The 16,554-nt window shown below is 41.7% G+C and overlaps 1 protein-coding gene across 2 annotated transcripts in view; it reads right to left on the bottom strand.

Annotated features, from left to right (window-relative positions):
* tsg101a (tumor susceptibility 101a) overlaps window positions 1-15,239 on the bottom strand; it is a 52,476-nt gene extending 37,237 nt beyond the window's left edge. Inside the window, exons 1-5 of one of the 2 annotated variants that reach the window (XM_043706097.1) lie at window positions 15,189-15,239; window positions 13,663-13,747; window positions 2,931-2,996; window positions 2,140-2,303; window positions 591-717 (exon numbers count right to left, since the gene is read on the bottom strand). In XM_043706097.1, the coding sequence (XP_043562032.1) occupies window positions 591-717; window positions 2,140-2,303; window positions 2,931-2,996; window positions 13,663-13,747; window positions 15,189-15,224 (478 nt within the window). In that variant the 5' untranslated portion in view covers window positions 15,225-15,239. Of the gene's footprint in view, window positions 1-590; window positions 718-2,139; window positions 2,304-2,930; window positions 2,997-13,662; window positions 13,748-14,350; window positions 14,491-15,188 lie in introns of those variants that run through there. The other variant, XM_043706096.1, reaches the window with a different exon arrangement.
* Between the last annotated feature and the right edge of the window lie 1,315 nt (window positions 15,240-16,554).

Raw genomic sequence — 16,554 nt, 5'->3', positions numbered from 1 at the left:
GATGTAGCACGGAGTCATTATTGCAAGAGAGAGAACAATCAATCAAGGTTTCTCCTGTCCATAGATTCCACTGACTATGTTGCAAGTGGCATATTGAAGTCAGCTAAAGATGAATTAGATTTAGTTACAAATATCCCTGTGAAAGTCCCTGCTGTCAAATAGTCTAATATTTACTGTCTAGGCAATACAACAAGATTTTGACAGGGTTTTGAAAGATAACTGTAGAATAACAACCGATTATTTTTTGTGGGGGGGGGGGGGAAGAGGAAGCGAGGACTGTAGATGCTGGAGATCAGAGCTGAAAAATGTGTTGCTGGAAAAGCGCAGGTCAGGCAGCATCGAAGGTTTTTGAGGTCAGCAGATGCTGCAGATCAGTTTTTTGAGGACTGCAGATGCTGGAGATCATTCCTGAAGAAGGGCTTATGCCCAAAACGTCGATTCTCCTGCTCCTTGGATGCTACCTGACCTGCTGTGCTTTTCCAGCAACACATTTTTCAGCTATCAAGAGACAGTCTTAAGTACTCATGGCTTCAACTGAATAAAAGTTAAGGTCCCTGGTTTAATCACATTTTACTCAGTAAACAACTTACTGGTCGGAGGTCCTGTGGCTTGGTATTGTGAATACTGTGGAGTTGCAGCTGGTCTCGAAAAGACTGGAGGCTCCTCTCCAAACATGACTATCATCACCTGAATCAGCCCATACAGGTCAGAATGTGGCTAGAGGAAGGAAGAAAATGCACTGAAATAGTTTCATTAAGTTTCCATTTAAACATTTCACATTTCCACAATGGTACACAGTGTGAGCTATATTTCCATATCATTTGATTTATTATTGTCACGTACCTAGTTAGAGTGAAAAGGTTTGCTTCGCATGCAGTACAGGCAGATCATACCATATAAAATGCAACAAAGAGTAATTGAACAGAGCAAAGAATACAACGTTCCAGCTGCAGAGAAGAGCTCAACACCAAATTTAAAATTTGAGAGGTCCATTCAGAAGTCTAATAACAGTGGGAAATAAACTGTTCTTGAAACTGTCAGTAAGAGTGTTTCAGTTTTTACATCTTCTGCCTGGTGGAAGAAGTTGGAAGAGATTATAATTATGTTGGATGCCTTTCAGAGGCAGTGAGAAGTGTAGATGGAGTCATGGAAGGAAGGTTGGCCAATTTGCCTGATGGATTGAGGTGTGTTCACAACTCTCTCGTAAAAGGACCAGAGAATTGCACCCTGGATTTAGGTCAATTGTGACAGTTGAAAGGAATGCTAATAATAAGAACTGCTCATCAAGTGTAGAACATACCATAAAAGCAATGAAATTCAATTAGCAATTCAAAGGAGTTGAAAATAATCATGTTCAATGTCTTATATTGGTTTTAACCAATGAATAAATGCTTAAATATATAGTCACTACAGGGAGAAAAAGTTACCTGGCATTATTCTGGGACTGGGCACCACAATATTCAAGGTATCATATTGTAGCATGGAGATCAGAACCATATATTGAAACAAAAAGCATCATTTTCATAACTGATACAGACATAGCTTCCACACTTGCTCTTAAACAAGTCATAAGATTGCCAATAAAAATGCTAATTGGTTCCTCAAATGAGAATCAGGCAAAATTTCTGAGATCTTTTCTCCTTGATCCTCAGAATCCTGTGTTCTCAGCTGAAATGCAGCTCTGATTTCAGCCATATCACCAGGCCAGGTTCCTCTATTTCCAGATGTGAGAGCCAGCTACTTCTGCTTTGTAAACCATCGTAATCTCAGAGACTGACAATCTGATCTTTGGAGCCTGAGCATTTTAGAGGGCCTTCATATACTATGGATGCATTGAAATACAGCTGCACTATGGCAGAGCTGATACAGTATAGAGGTATGATTTAGTGAGTCATAAACAGGTCAGGTGGCACCTGCTTTCTCACTCTCTGGAAACATTGCCTTGGCTGTATTCAGCAGGCCATCCTGGTCTTGCTACTATCCAACATACTCACTCCATCCCAAAGCACATGACCTATCAGTATCTGCATATGAGCATTGACTGCCAATGCAATCTCTTCCCAACTTTACAGGTGCCAGTATTTGCATGGAACAAGGAAGAACATACCAGTGTCTTCTTTAAAACAGCACAATACTTACATGTTTCCACTCATGCAGGTAGGGGAGATAGATCTTCCCATTAGCATCAACATGTTTTCCTGTTTTAATCATCATGGTGCTTGTGGGTTTTACAAAGCAGATAGGAGGGTTGTAAGGATAACTGTCCAATAACCAGAGGCACACAGGAATGTTATACATATTGCCTGCAAAGACATGAAAGAAAAGATTGAAACAAAAGCAGAGTTATAAAATCACTTAAACAAATTTGTGGGGAAAGGGAATCAATCATTCCAAATACTCCCACATTTTGTAGTGAAAACCAATTAAATTAAAATCAAATCAAATTTCTTACCAATTTCAAGAACTGGCATGCTGCTGGGTCAGAACGGTGACAATAAGCCCATGGTCAGTGAAGACAGAGACCCTGAGCTTATTTATCTCCTTCGTTCACCTCCAACCCTCACCTCTAGGATGCATGCAGCTTTCCCCTTCAGTAATAAAGTTAGAGCCCATGAGTTTATTGGTGTTATCAAATTATATTTTGAAAGGAACTTTAATTTGTTAGACATGCTGCAGTTACCCAATCTCTCAGTCTTTTGATTGCTTTCTTTTCCCCAGACATTCCGAAACCCTCCCTTAAGAACACCTCTAACATAAAGCTTGCCCCTTTCATTACACATGCATCACTCACATATGCCCATCCACTTATCACCCCCAGAAGACCTTTTGCACTGCCAATCCTCTTCCAGAAGGACTCATATGATGCAAAATCCAACAAACTACTCTTTACACCCAATTTGACACTTGTTTTGTAGTCATTCAGTTCTTACCTCTGTAGCTGACCGGGATAGTCCCAGTGAGACTCATCAGCTCTTGAGATGAACCATTGTTAAACACTGAAATCAGACAGGGAAAACCAATCAGCAATTTAGGCACATTGAAAAAGATCAATGGAAAACTACGAATGATTCTGAAAGGGTTAAACTTCACCAACACCTTGTAGGTTAAATACGTCACCTAGTGTAGCATCTTAGAATATCATAGGATGTAATGAAAACTCAACAAATAGTTCAACACTCGGAGTAATGTAGAATTGTAGTTGGGTAAGGAGGTAGTGGTTATTTCAGAGCATTGAATAAATTCTTACTCTGTTAACACATCATGTAAGCACTGGGAGCTGCACTGCTATCCCTCTGGTCCAACAGTCACGAAAGCTCAATGCATGGATGCACTAATGTCAAAAGGTAATTTTGGAAGAGGAAGAAGATATCCTCAAGTAGCATAATTCCATTTCTCAGTCATAGCCTGCCACTTAAAGCATCTCTTATAAGCCCAGATGGAAGCCAAGCACAGGCAGTGGAAGGTGAAAACATCAGCATTCAGAGCTCTGTGCCTCTTCCAACAGCACCTGCAGCAGACTGCACAGATTGAGCACTAGACTATTTAGCCACCTCAAGACCCACAATTCCAGAGCAGAATAAAGTCTGCTTTGGTCTTATCAATCTTTTGACCCTCAGCAATTGACTCTTATTCTTTAAGTGGAGAAGTACAGCGGCACGGTGGCACAGTGGTTAGCACTGCTACCTCACAGCGCCGGAGACCCGGGTTCACTTCCCGCCTCAGGCGACTGACTGTGTGGAGTTTGCACGTTCTCCCCGTGTCTGCGTGGGTTTCCTCCGGGTGCTCCGGTTTCCTCCCACAGTCCAAAGATGTGCAGGGTCAGGTGAATTGGCCATGCTAAATTGCCCGTAGTGTTAGGTAAGGGGTAAATGTAGGGGTATGATTGGGTTTCGCTTCGGCGGGTCGGTGTGGACTTGTTGGGCCGAAGGGCCTGTTTCTACACTGTAATGTAATCTAATCTAATAATCAAGTATCTAGTTACTTGGCGAGTGACTAGTATTTATTATATTTCTAAGGTTCAATATATCATAATAACTGGTGGCAAGGGTAAGAAAATACTACCAGTTTTGGTCAGAGTCAGGAACAGAAGTGAGACTGCTAATGAGGCAGTAAGGGGACCCAGAAGTCAACAGCCTCAGCATTTGCAACAGTCCAGCAGGTTTGAGGTTCTTTCAGCTTGTCGAAATGAGGTGAGAGCTGCAGGATTTGTCAGTTAACTAACCATTGCACCTTGAAAAAGGAAATCGTTCAATAGAGGAGGACAGGCTGATCTGGTGGCAGTACGGGATAATGCCAGAGTGATTGACATTGTTCTTTTCAGCAAAGAGTAAGTGTCTAGTTGGCTATTCTGCCGAGACTCAGAACATCTGCTAGGGTTGAAGAGAACCTGCAATGGGAGGGTGAGGATCTAATCATTGTTATCCATTTAGTTAGCCAACAACATATGGAGGTCAAAGGAGGAGGTTCTGCACAGTCAGTTTAAGCAGCTCAGCACTTAATGCAGAACATCAAAACATCTGCATTATAAGCTGAGCCACGTGCACCCGGCACAGAAAAATCAGACGAGAGAGATGAATGCATGGCTCAGACTGGTGGGGGGTGGGTAGTACGGCTCTGGTCCTTCCGCCATTGAACAAGTCTGGGGAAAGTGGGATCTTAGTATTAGGATGATCTCCACCTGAAATGTGCGCTCATGTTTTTGTGGACCACATAGCTAGTGAAATAGGGAGGATTTTACATCAAATAGTGAGGAAAAGGGATTAAATTCAACAAGATTTGTAAATAAAGAGTAAAGTCAAGGCCAAAAAGAAAGGTATTTGTGCAGAAAATGATAAATGTATTGCGTCAGGAAGTGATAGCGGACAAATCCAAGAACCACCAACACAAGATTAGAAATTACAACAAGAGTAAAATAACAAATTAAAGGCTCTGTATCTGAATGTATGCAGCATTCCAAAAAAAAAGATGAACTGAGTGCGCAAACAGAAATAATTAAGTACAATCTGGTAGCAATTATAGAGATATGGCTGAAGAGGAACATAAATTGGGACCTGAACTTTGAAGGACACTTAGGAAAGGTGGGAAACTAGCAAATGCTGGAGAAGTGGCTCTGCTAATTAATGATGATATTAGCAACAAAAAGAGGCGGAAGTGACAAGTTCAGGAAATCAAATACTAAAGCAGTTTGGATAGAAATGATAAAGAGCCTGTACTCCAACAGCTTTCTTAATAAGAACCACACAGTAGGTGGAAGGAAGAAATAAGAGCTTTTCAGAAAGGCACAATTATATGGAAGATCTTAATCTACATGCAGACTGGAAAAGTCAGACGGACAAAAAGTAGTCTAAACATGCTCATTAAATGTTTTGCAGATAGATTGTCAGAACAACAGGGTATGGAGCTGACCAGAAAGCAGGCTGTCCTAGACCTGGTATTAGTCAGAGATGTAACAGACCCTTCGGTCCAACTCGTCCATGTTGACCAACTATCTTAAATTAACATAGTCTCATTTGTCAGCACTTATACAGACATTGAGATATGCAACACGGAAACAGACCCTTCGGTCCAACCCGTCCATGCCGACCAGATATCCCAACCCAATCTAGTCCCACCTGCCAGCACTGGGCCCATATCCCTCCAAACCCTTTGTATTCATATACCCATCCAGATGCCTTTTACATGTTGCAATTGTACCAGCCTCCACCACATCCTCTGGCAGCTCATTTCATACATGCACCACCCTCTGAGTGAAATTGTTGCTTCTTAGGTCTCATATCTTTTCCCTCTCACCCTAAACCTATGCCCTCTAGTTCTGGACTCTCCCACCCCAGGGAAAAGATTGTCTATTTATCCTATCCATGCCCCTCATGACTTTATAAACCTCCGACGCTCCAGGGAAAACAGCCCCAGCCTATTCAACCTCTCCCTCTAGCTCCAATCCTCCAACCCTGGCAACATCCTTAAAATTCTTTTCTGAAACCTTTCAAGTTTCACAACATCTTTCCAATAGGAATTGCACACAATATTCCAACAGTGGCCTAACTAATGTCCTGTACAGCCGCAACATGACCTCCCAATTCCGGTACTCAATACTCTGACCAATAAAGGAACGCATACCAAACGCCTTCTTCACTATCCTATCTACCTGCGACTCCACTTTCAAGGAGCTATGAACCTGCACGCCAAGGTCTCTTTGTTGTTACGACCTTACCATTAAGTGTTTAAGTCTTGCTCAGATTTGCTTTCCCAAAATACAACACCTCACATTGATCTAAATTAAACTCCATCTGCTACTTCTCAGCCCATTGACCCATCTGATCAAGATCCTGTTGTAATCTGAGGTAACCTTCTTCGCTGTCCACCACATCTCCAATTTTGGTATCATCTGCAAACTTACTAACTATACCTCCTATGTTCACATCCAAATCATTTGTATAAATGACGAAAAGCAGTGGACCTTGTACAGATCGTTGTGGCACTCAATTGGTCACAAGCTTCCAGTCTGAAAAGCAACCCTCTACAGCCACCCTCTGTCTTATACCTTTAAGCCAGTTCTGTATCCAAATGGATAGTTCTCCCTGTATTCCATGAGATCTAACCTTGCTAACCAGTCTCCCATGGGGAACCTTGTCAAACACATTACTTAAGTCCATATGGATCACGTCTACTGCTCTGCCCTCAGCAGTCCTCTTTGTTACTTCTTCAAAAATCTCAATCAAGTTGTGAGACATGATTTCCCACGTATGAAGCCATGCTGACTATCCCCAATCAGTCCTTGCCTTTCCAAATACATGTACATCTGTCTCTCAGGATTCCCTCCAACAACTTGCCCACCACTGACATCAGGCTCACTGGTCTATAGTTCCCTGGCTTGTACTTCCCACTTTTCTTAAACAGTGGCACCACGTTAGCCAACCTCCACTCTTCCAGCACCTCACTTGTGACTATCAATGATACAAATATCTCAGCAAGAGGCCCAGCAATCACTTCCCTAGCTTCCCACAGAATTCTAGGGTACACTTGATGAGGTCCTGGGGATTTATCTACTTTTATGTGTTTCACGACATCCAGCACTTCCTCCTCTGTAATATGGACATTTTTCAAGATGTCACCATCTATTTCCCTACATTCTATATCTCCCATATCCTTTTCCACAGTAAATACTGATGCAAAATACTTGTTTAGTATCTCCCCCATCTCCTACAGCTCCACACAAAGGCCGCCTTGCTGATCTTTGAGGGGTGCAATTCTCTCCCTAATTACCCTTTTGGCCTTAATGTATTTGTAAAACCCCTTTTTATTCTCCTTAATTCTATTTGCCAAAAGGTATCTCATGCACCCTTTTTTCCCCTCCTGATTTCCCTCTTATGTATACTCCTACCGCCTTTATGACAGACTAAGGATTCACTTAATCTGTCCTGTCTATACCTGACATATGCTTCCTTCTTTTTCTTAACCAAACCATCAATTTCTTTAGTCATCCAACATTCCCTATACCTACCTGCCTTTCCTTTCACCCTAACAGGAATATACTATCACTGGACTCTCGTTATCTAATTTCTGAAGGCTTCCCATTTTCCAACCTTCCCTTTACCTGCAAACATCTGCTCTCAATCAGCTTTTGAGAGTTCTTGCTTAATATCATCAAAATTAGCCTTTCTCCAATTTAGAACTTCAACTTTTAGATCTGGCATATCCTTTTCTATTACTATTTTAAAACTAATAGAATAATGGTCGCCAGCCCCAAAGTGAGACCTCAGTCATCTGCCCTGCCTTATTTCCTAAGAGTAGTTCCCTAGCTTCCCACAGAGTTCCAGGGTACACCTGAACAAGTCCTGCCGAATTATCCATTTTTATGCATTTTAAGACATACAGTACCATCTCCTCTGCAATATGGAGATTTTTCAAGAAGTCACCATCTATTTCCCCACATTCATATCTTCCATGTCTTTCTCCACAGTAAACAGATGATTGCAATCAATAGGATTTACTATTAATCTCATCATGATGGTACCCCTAGGTAGAAGGCACCATAACAAGACAGAATTTTACACAATAGGGAATGGGTCTGAGACGATGGTTAAAAATTTAACAAAGAGGAATTATACAGGACATGAAAACACAGCTGACTAAATTGATTTGACAAATTGGATTGAAGGATAAGTTATTAAAAGTACTGGGCAGACATTTAATGGGATATTTCAGAATACCTAAATGAGATACATTTCAACAAGTAAGAAAAATTCCAACAAACAGACTCACTGTTTGTGGTTAACTATGGCTATTAAAGGCAGCATCAAACCGCAGGGAAAAAAAACACATAATTGGGCAAAGATAGATGACATGTCAGAAGATAAGGAAAAATATTAGTATGAGTGAAAGCTAACCAGAAATGTTAAGCTAATTAGAGTTTCTCCGAATATTTAACAAACGAAAGTTAACACAGTGATTACTGGCCCTATAAAAAATGAGACTGAAGAATTAATAATCAAAAATAAGGAAATGACATATGAACTGAAAAGCTATTTTGCCTTCGTCTTCACTACGACCGATATTCCCCTCCAAACCATTAGCATAAATGACGAAAAGCAGTGGAACCAGCACCGACTCTTGTGGCACAATGCTCCTTACAGGTCTCCAGTCTGAAAAGCAACCCCCCACCACCACCCTCTGTCTTCTACCTTTGAGCCAGTTCTGTATCCAAATGGCGAGTTCTCCCTGTATTCCACATGAGGATACAGAAACAGCAACAAATGAAGTAGTACTGACTAAATTTTCAGAGCCGTAGGCTGTCTAGGTCCTGATGGACATTATCCTAGACTCTTTAAACAATTGGCTCGTGAGATAGTGATGCACTAGTTTTAATTTTCAAAATTTAAATAAAACTAAAATTTCCAAATGTCTATTCGGGGACAATCCTATTGGACTGGAGGTTAGCAAACCCAACACATATGCTCAAAAAGATGACAGACCAATATAGGGAAAATGTTAGAAACAATTATTAAAGAAATTATACAGGGCACTGGTTAGACTGTAACTGTAATGTACAGAGTTTCTGGTCACCTTATTTAAGGAAGCATGTAAACACATTGGAGGCAGTTTGGAGAATATTTAGACTAATATTTGGATTGAGGGAGTTGACTTATGAGAAAAGACAAGCTAGGTTTGCATGTGAAGTTTAGAAAAGCAGAGATGATCAGTGAAACATATAACATGCTGAGGGGTTTTGAGAGGATGCAAAAATCTAAAACAGGGAATCACTGTTTAAAAATTAACCATTACCTATTTCAAGTGGAGATTAAGTGAATATTTTCTCCAAAAACCATAAATCTTTTAAACACTTTTCCTAAAAAGATTGGATGAAGTAGAGTCCTTGAATATTTTTAAAGCAGACTGGGAGAGATTCTCATCAAGCAAGGGGTTAAAAGTTTATCGGGGTAAATCAGGGAATGCGGATTTGAGGTTACTAGCAAATCAGCCATGATTTTACTAAGTGATGCAGCAAGTTGATGGGCTGAATGGCCTACTTCTGCCCTCATTCACGTTTGCATGCAGAATTTCGTTAGATTGATGCCCAGGAACACCAGTTTTGCTTTTGGTCCCCGTTACTCTGACCAGCAAAGGAAGCTACACTGGAAGCAGAACAATTTTCAAAAACATTGGATAATGCAATGACAGACACACAATGTACATATGATCAGTCACCTTGGTCAGCTGCTACACCAAAACATTTTAGCACTAGCTTGGGAGGATCTTTCAATAATTGGCACCTCTATGGACTGGTAAATAATGCTTGTTTATGGAATATGGGTATCACTGGCAAGGCCAGTATTTATTGCCCATCCTTAATTATCTTTTACTCAATGGTTTGCTGGGCCTTTCAGAGGACAGTTAAGAATCAGACCACTGTTGTTTATGGTCCTTACTGGGTAAAGATGGCAAATTACTCACCATTGAGACATCTGTGAAGCAGATAGAGTTTTACAACCAATTAGTAGTTTTACAGTCACCAATTCTGATACCAGCTTTCTATTCTTGATGTATTTATCAATACACCCTCGTTGCCATGGTGCAATTTGAATCCATCTCTGGACCAGTATTTCAGGCCTCCGGGTTTCTAACTCAGTAAGATAAGCACTGAAGTATATCCCCGAAATATAAGCAGTAGCACTGACACTAAACAGAATACTGACAGAGAGCAAACATGCACATGGGGCGAATATCAACGCAACATTAACAATATATCCCAGCGCATCACTAACACAATTGGTGAATTGTATAAAACCAGGCCATTCGAGCCGGCTGTTATCTAATATGTGGATGTATTGTTCTGAAATTTGAATAGGTCCAACTAGGAAAAGTGTTTCTTCCCTCTGAGCACTGATTTACTTTTTAAAAAGACCTATTGGCTGAAATTTTCCAAGCATCCATGGCACCAAGAGACCTCACACAAAGCAGACTGTTTATCAGAAAGTTACCCTTTAGCCAATGAAATGGTATGGGAGAGATTACTCTATTCGGTTATTTGACAAAGTAACAAAGAAGATTGATGCAGCTAGTGTTGGTCCTGTTATATATATGAACATTCAAAAGGTGCTTTACAAAGTACCACATAATAGGCTTGGCAGTTTTAACAGAAGCCTTTGGATTAAATGGACAATGGTTCCAGAAACACTCAAGGACAGAAAGCAGATAGTAGTAACTGTGATGATACAATGACTGTAAGGTATATTTTGTTCTTTTTCTTAAACGAAGACAGGTTGAGACAGAGCAACCAAGCAGTCTGTTCCAAGCCAATAAAGTAAACAGCTTATGAGGCCTTGGGTTTTTTTATAAAAGAACAAAAATGTTGGAATAGAAGCAGTATGAATGTGTGCAGTAGGGTTCCCACAGGATCAGAGATTTTGTTTAGATTTCAGTAGTTATTGGGGCTTGAAGTCGGGTGTGGAAATGTTACATCTCTCTTGACGAAAGCAGAAAGCTGGAGCTCTTTCTGCTGCCAGAATCACATGGGAGATGGAAATGTGTTGCCCGAAACGTCGATTCTCCTGTTCCCTAGATGCTGCCTGACCTGCTGCGCTTTTCCAGCAACACATTTCCATCTCTGATCTCCAGCATCTGCAGACCTCACTTTCTCCTCAAAGAATCACATGGGAGACAATCTATTTTATTGAATGTGTCTACGCCAAGGGTGTGTTCATAGAATGTTACTAGATTGTAACAGCTGCTGTTTAGTAGTTAAATAAACTATTATCCTGTTAAGTTTTTCAAGAGAGTTAGATCAATTCTTCTCTTTTGTTTATGAACTGGGTTTAAGAACAAGTGTGTTTTGCGACCAATTGAATTACAAATCACATCCTATTTGCACAAACAGTCCTCTCAGCACTGAACAAGTACCCAATTCCCCAAATTTCACGTTCTCAAACTTGTATTTAAATCATCTTCTCTATAACTGCATTGCATACTGCAAAAGCTATACACGTTCCAAATCCCACATCACCTTCGGCAGTCTTCATTCCTGACCCTGCTCTATTGCATATTCACCTAAGCTCACCCTATTATTGGTAGCTGTCAATTCAGCTATCTGGGCCCCACAATAAGAATTCCTTCTGTAAATCACTCCCTAAGTATATCTAATCAAGACTGTAGTTACCTCTCATAAGCTCTCTTGACATTTTTATCAATTACAGCTCTGCCTAGCATATTGGAGCGCCTTGGGACATTTTTCAATGCAAGGTCTGCATAAGGATTGGTAGCTCGGTTGGCAGTTGCTGTAGTTGTGAGTTAATTCATCAAACTGGGAATTGTAGACGTTTCAAGATGTCTAGATGACATCTTCAGTGCTATGGAGCCTCCTGTGAAGTGTTGCTCAACTGTGTCTTCTCGAATTTATTCAGTTCTGTTCCTGCTGGTTCCAGTTGGTCGGCATATTGGGTCGAGGTCTATGCGCTTGTTGATGGAGTCCGTGGATGAGTGCCATGCTTCTAGAAATTCTCTGGCTGTCCTGTTTAGCTTGTCCTATGATTGTTGTGTTGATCCAGTAGAATTTGTGATCTTTGTCATCTGTGTGTATGGCTACTATGGACAGCTGGTCGCAATATTTCGTGGCTAGTTGGTGTTCATGGATGCGGATTGCTAATTGTCTGGCTGTTTGTCCTACAGAGTGTTTTGAATAGTCTTTGCATGGCATCGTGTAAATTACCTTGGTCTTGCACATGATGAGTATAGGTCTTTTGTTCTGGCTGAGCGTGGCTGCTGGCTGAGCGTGGCTGTCAGTTTATGGCTGTCATGAATCCGAGTGGTCAGAGAAGTCTAGTTGTTAGTTTCGAGATGGCGTTCATCCATGGACTTAGACCTAGACCCAATATACTGAGCACTACAACGAACAACTGGAAGCAGCAGGAACGGAGCTAAATAAATTCCATAAGCCAGTATAGCAGCGCTTCACAGGAGGCACCAAAGCACCGAGGTTTCATCTGGACAGGGGATGAAACATCTGTAATTCAACTTTCCAGCTCAGCGAACATATCCACAATTATGACATTTCTCTGTCTTGAGAGAACATAAATGCTGCTACTTCACATTGCAGAACCTCTCTTTCCCAATCACACTTCATTGGCTAAAGAGATTGAGACATCTTGAGGCACTATAAAAACACAAGATTAAAGTGGTGCTGGAAAAGCATAGCAGGTCAGGCAGCATCCGAGGAGCAGGAAACTACAAGTCTGAGGGATTTTGGAGTACATTGTAGTGTGTCTACCACGGAGATCGGAGGCACAGGTTCAAATTCCACCTGCTTTAGAAGTGGGTCATAACATCCCTGAACAGGTTGGTTAGAAAATATTGAAGCGTACAAATCTTTGCTTACAACCACGAATCTGAGGCAACATTCTTCTGCAGCTGAAGAGCTCCATACCATAGGGGCACAGCATGCCAAGGGGACAGATGGATGATTAACCACAACTCAAGCCTTTGTAATGAATACACCTGAAAGTGTAGCAAATTTATGCTAGCATCTTACTAGGTTGGTGAAGAAGGCATTGTCACTTATGTAGTGACCAACTTTTATTGATTTCCATATTTCATCATTTAAAGTGCTGACACCTGGTTTGGGCTACAATTCCCCAGGCTCTAGCTGCTCCTGGTACCCTTGCCTAAGTATCAGCTCATACTGGCTATTTGATAATGTGGCATCAGTATTAAACACAACTGAGCCAAAACACAGTGGTTGGCCTCCAAGTACAAGATTTCTGTTGCTAACCCAGGGTAAAGGCTAGATGGATTTTAAAAATATCACAATACCAAACCTGGCTTCTTCCTCTTATTCATTGATTACTGCCATAATCAAGCAATTCATCACAGGAGTCAAAATGCCTGTTCAAGGTAACTATACACATTGGTTGTTGCATTGACTACAGTCAGACTAGTCTGAAAACATGTTCTGGAAACCAAGCAGACTTTGGCTACATGAATTGGAGGCTGCCTGAGAATACCAGGTGTAAAACACTTTTGAAGGGCTCATGTGGCATAATGGATGTGCCCTGACTTTTTGGCCAGCAGCCCAGATTCAAGTCCTGCTTGCTTCAGAGGTGTGTTTATATCTCTCGATAGGCAGATTCAAAACATGTACTGGCTATTTGTATAAATTTAAATATCACTCACCAAATGCATCCAATGCAGGCTTGAGGTCTTTGTAGGTAGAGGTAACATTCAGAATTTCCCTCACTGTCAGATCCCTGTATTTATACTTTAAAGAAAAGCAGTTTAATCCTAAGCAGTTTCCACAAAATCACACTGCCCCCTCAAAACGCTCACTTCCCAACACATTCTGACTGATTCAATCTCTCTCCACCCAATTACCCTCTTCCCTTTCACATCTCTCATTCCCCAATTCTCCCTCCCACGTTTCCTCTCTTCCCATTCCTTGTACTAGCGCAATTTCACATCACATATTGCTGTCAAACATACACTCATTTTTGCTCCCATCTCCTGTTTCCTCCCTCACCATCATCCATGCAACAGTTACCCTATTCCATTGCTGAGTTCCCTCACCCACCTTCCCTGCGCCACCACCTCACACGACCAGTCTCATGGCCCCATCATGTGCCATTCTCTATTGCCCTGTGTAAGGTTCACTTTCAATCCCTGTGCCAGGTTCTTATCAAGCCATACCCACCTCAATCCCCTCCCACACGCTTCCCCATCTGAATCCCTCTCTCACTCACTCTCCCTCAATTCACTACCCCTATAACCTTACATACCTCTCTCCCTCCCATCCACCCAACTCATACCCCTCCCATTCCCACCCTCTCCCAACTCCCAATCCTCCCTGTAATTATCTCTTCTCTACCTTTGATACCATTTTCTTCAGCATTCCTTCAGGTACCGCCATTGTTTCAGCCTCTCCCCTCCCTTGCTCACTGTTTACTCTTCTCTGCTTCTAATCGACATCAACTTCCCCCTTCCGCCTGGCCTCAGCTGGACCGGAAACCATTCAGCATCAGTCTGGGCATGCGCACACCGCTCAATTGGTTCCGGAAACCAGGATCAGTGGGCGGGGCCTTGCCCGTGAGCGGGGCGGTGCCATGGGAGGGGCCTTGGCTGTGGTCGGTGCAATGTGTCGGAGACACCAGAGATGAGCTCATTGCAGCGGACGGGCTGAGATGATGGATGAGGGGTCAATTGTTAGGTCATAGTAGTGGACGGAGCTGTGACTATGGGCGGGGTTATGGTTGCGGGCGGGGCCAATGCATCAGGCGGGACTATGGTAGTGAGCGGCCCTGATTCTCCCTCTCACTGAAACACTAATTTGGAGATGCTGGTGTTGGACTGGGATGAACAAAGTTAAAAATCACGCAACACCAGCTTATAGTCCAACAGGTTTATTTGGAAGCACTAGCTTTATAACACTGCACCATGTTGTATTCTCCACCTCCTTCACAGCTTATAAACATATCAGTGCGCAACCTGTTGGCTGGAGGATTCAAAACTGAGCCCTTCCTTTTCGGATCTACACCTTTCGAAATGAGTCAATTTGGTCCTGAAATTAATGTTGGGGGTGTCTATCTCAACCAGTCTCCATGCAAAACTTGCCCTGCTCCAACGACCTTCTGAACACATTTATATTAAACCGCAGACCGTTTCAGGTCGAAGGAAAAATCGAACTAACGGTGAAAGGCTAACCCCACCTTAGCGAGATGATTCCAACGAGTTTCTGGATTCATGTCGTGGGTGCTTGTCCCAGCTTTCAAAAACTCCCCACCGATCCTCGCGGGGAGTGGACGTCATTGATTGGCCAGTATTTGTTGCCGAACCCTAGTTGCCCTTGACTTTGAAATTGCAACATGATCTGTTCCGTCATATATCGAATTATAATGACAAGCGCAATTAATGAATTAGTAATCTATAGCTGTAAATTCATAATCCCACAAAGCATCAGGGTGATTTTAAATTCAGAGAACCAAGTCAATCTGAAATATTTTTTTAAATCGGTAGTAGTGCCTATCAAATTATTAGTCATAGAAATCCCTCTGATTCACATATTATATCGATATAGTCTGTATATAGTTATCATTAGCATATTTACGCTATATCGGGCACTTTAACATTTCTATTTTTGTCTGGCGATACCAGAGAGGTTTAATAGGTTCATCTATTTTCACTTTACCTGACTGGCAGTGTCTGTTCAACCAATTTTTATGTTACATTAATTCCCTAGATTCCCTACAGTGCGGAAACAGGTCCTTCGGCCCAACACGTCCAGAAGAGTAACCCACCCAGACCTACTTCCTTCTGACTAACGCAATGGGCAATTTACCATGGTCAATTCCCCGAACCTGCACTTCTTTGGACTGTGGGAGGAAACCGGAGCCTTCAGAGGAAACCCACGCAGACACGGGGAGAATGTGCAAACTCCGCACAGTCGCCCCGAGGCTGGAATCAAACCTGAGTCCACTGGTGCTGTGAGGCTGCAGTGCTCACCACTGAGCCACCATGCTGCCCATTGGTTCACTGAATTTAAAATCACCCTGATTCTTTGTGGGATTATGAATTTACAGCTATAGATTACTAATTCGTTAACTGCACTTGTCATTATGCACCGCATTGATTTTCAGTATTTACACAGTCCAGCCTCGGCGAAGCCAGGGTAGGAATTCTACACCATCTTGATATCATAGAGTCACAGAATTGTATCAGCTTCACATCCACAGTAATAATTATCATTAAAGATACTGTATTTGCTATGCAATTAGTTCATGCATGACCTATGTTTTCTGACTCCCTCAAATATTCTCTTTTGTTGAGAAAATAATTGCTGATGTGGATGGTGGTCACAGTATGTAGTGAAGTCTTCAACTATCAGTCAATTAATCTCTTCCTGGTGTATAACTAAACTGTATATTTTACGGAATCTGAAAATATTTCTCCACCTTTTGTGATTAAATGTAATACTTTAATTTAAAAATGCAAGTAAATGTAACACGTCAGAAACAAGTAGATATTTTCATTTTATAAATAATAACATTGCAAGATAATACATTTATTTCAAACATT

Source organism: Chiloscyllium plagiosum, chromosome 16 (genome assembly GCF_004010195.1).
Source record: "Chiloscyllium plagiosum isolate BGI_BamShark_2017 chromosome 16, ASM401019v2, whole genome shotgun sequence".
NCBI classification, from domain to species: Eukaryota; Metazoa; Chordata; class Chondrichthyes; order Orectolobiformes; family Hemiscylliidae; genus Chiloscyllium; species Chiloscyllium plagiosum.
The sequence above is the reverse complement of the archived record's forward strand: the minus strand, read 5'-3'. Positions and strand labels throughout refer to the sequence as shown.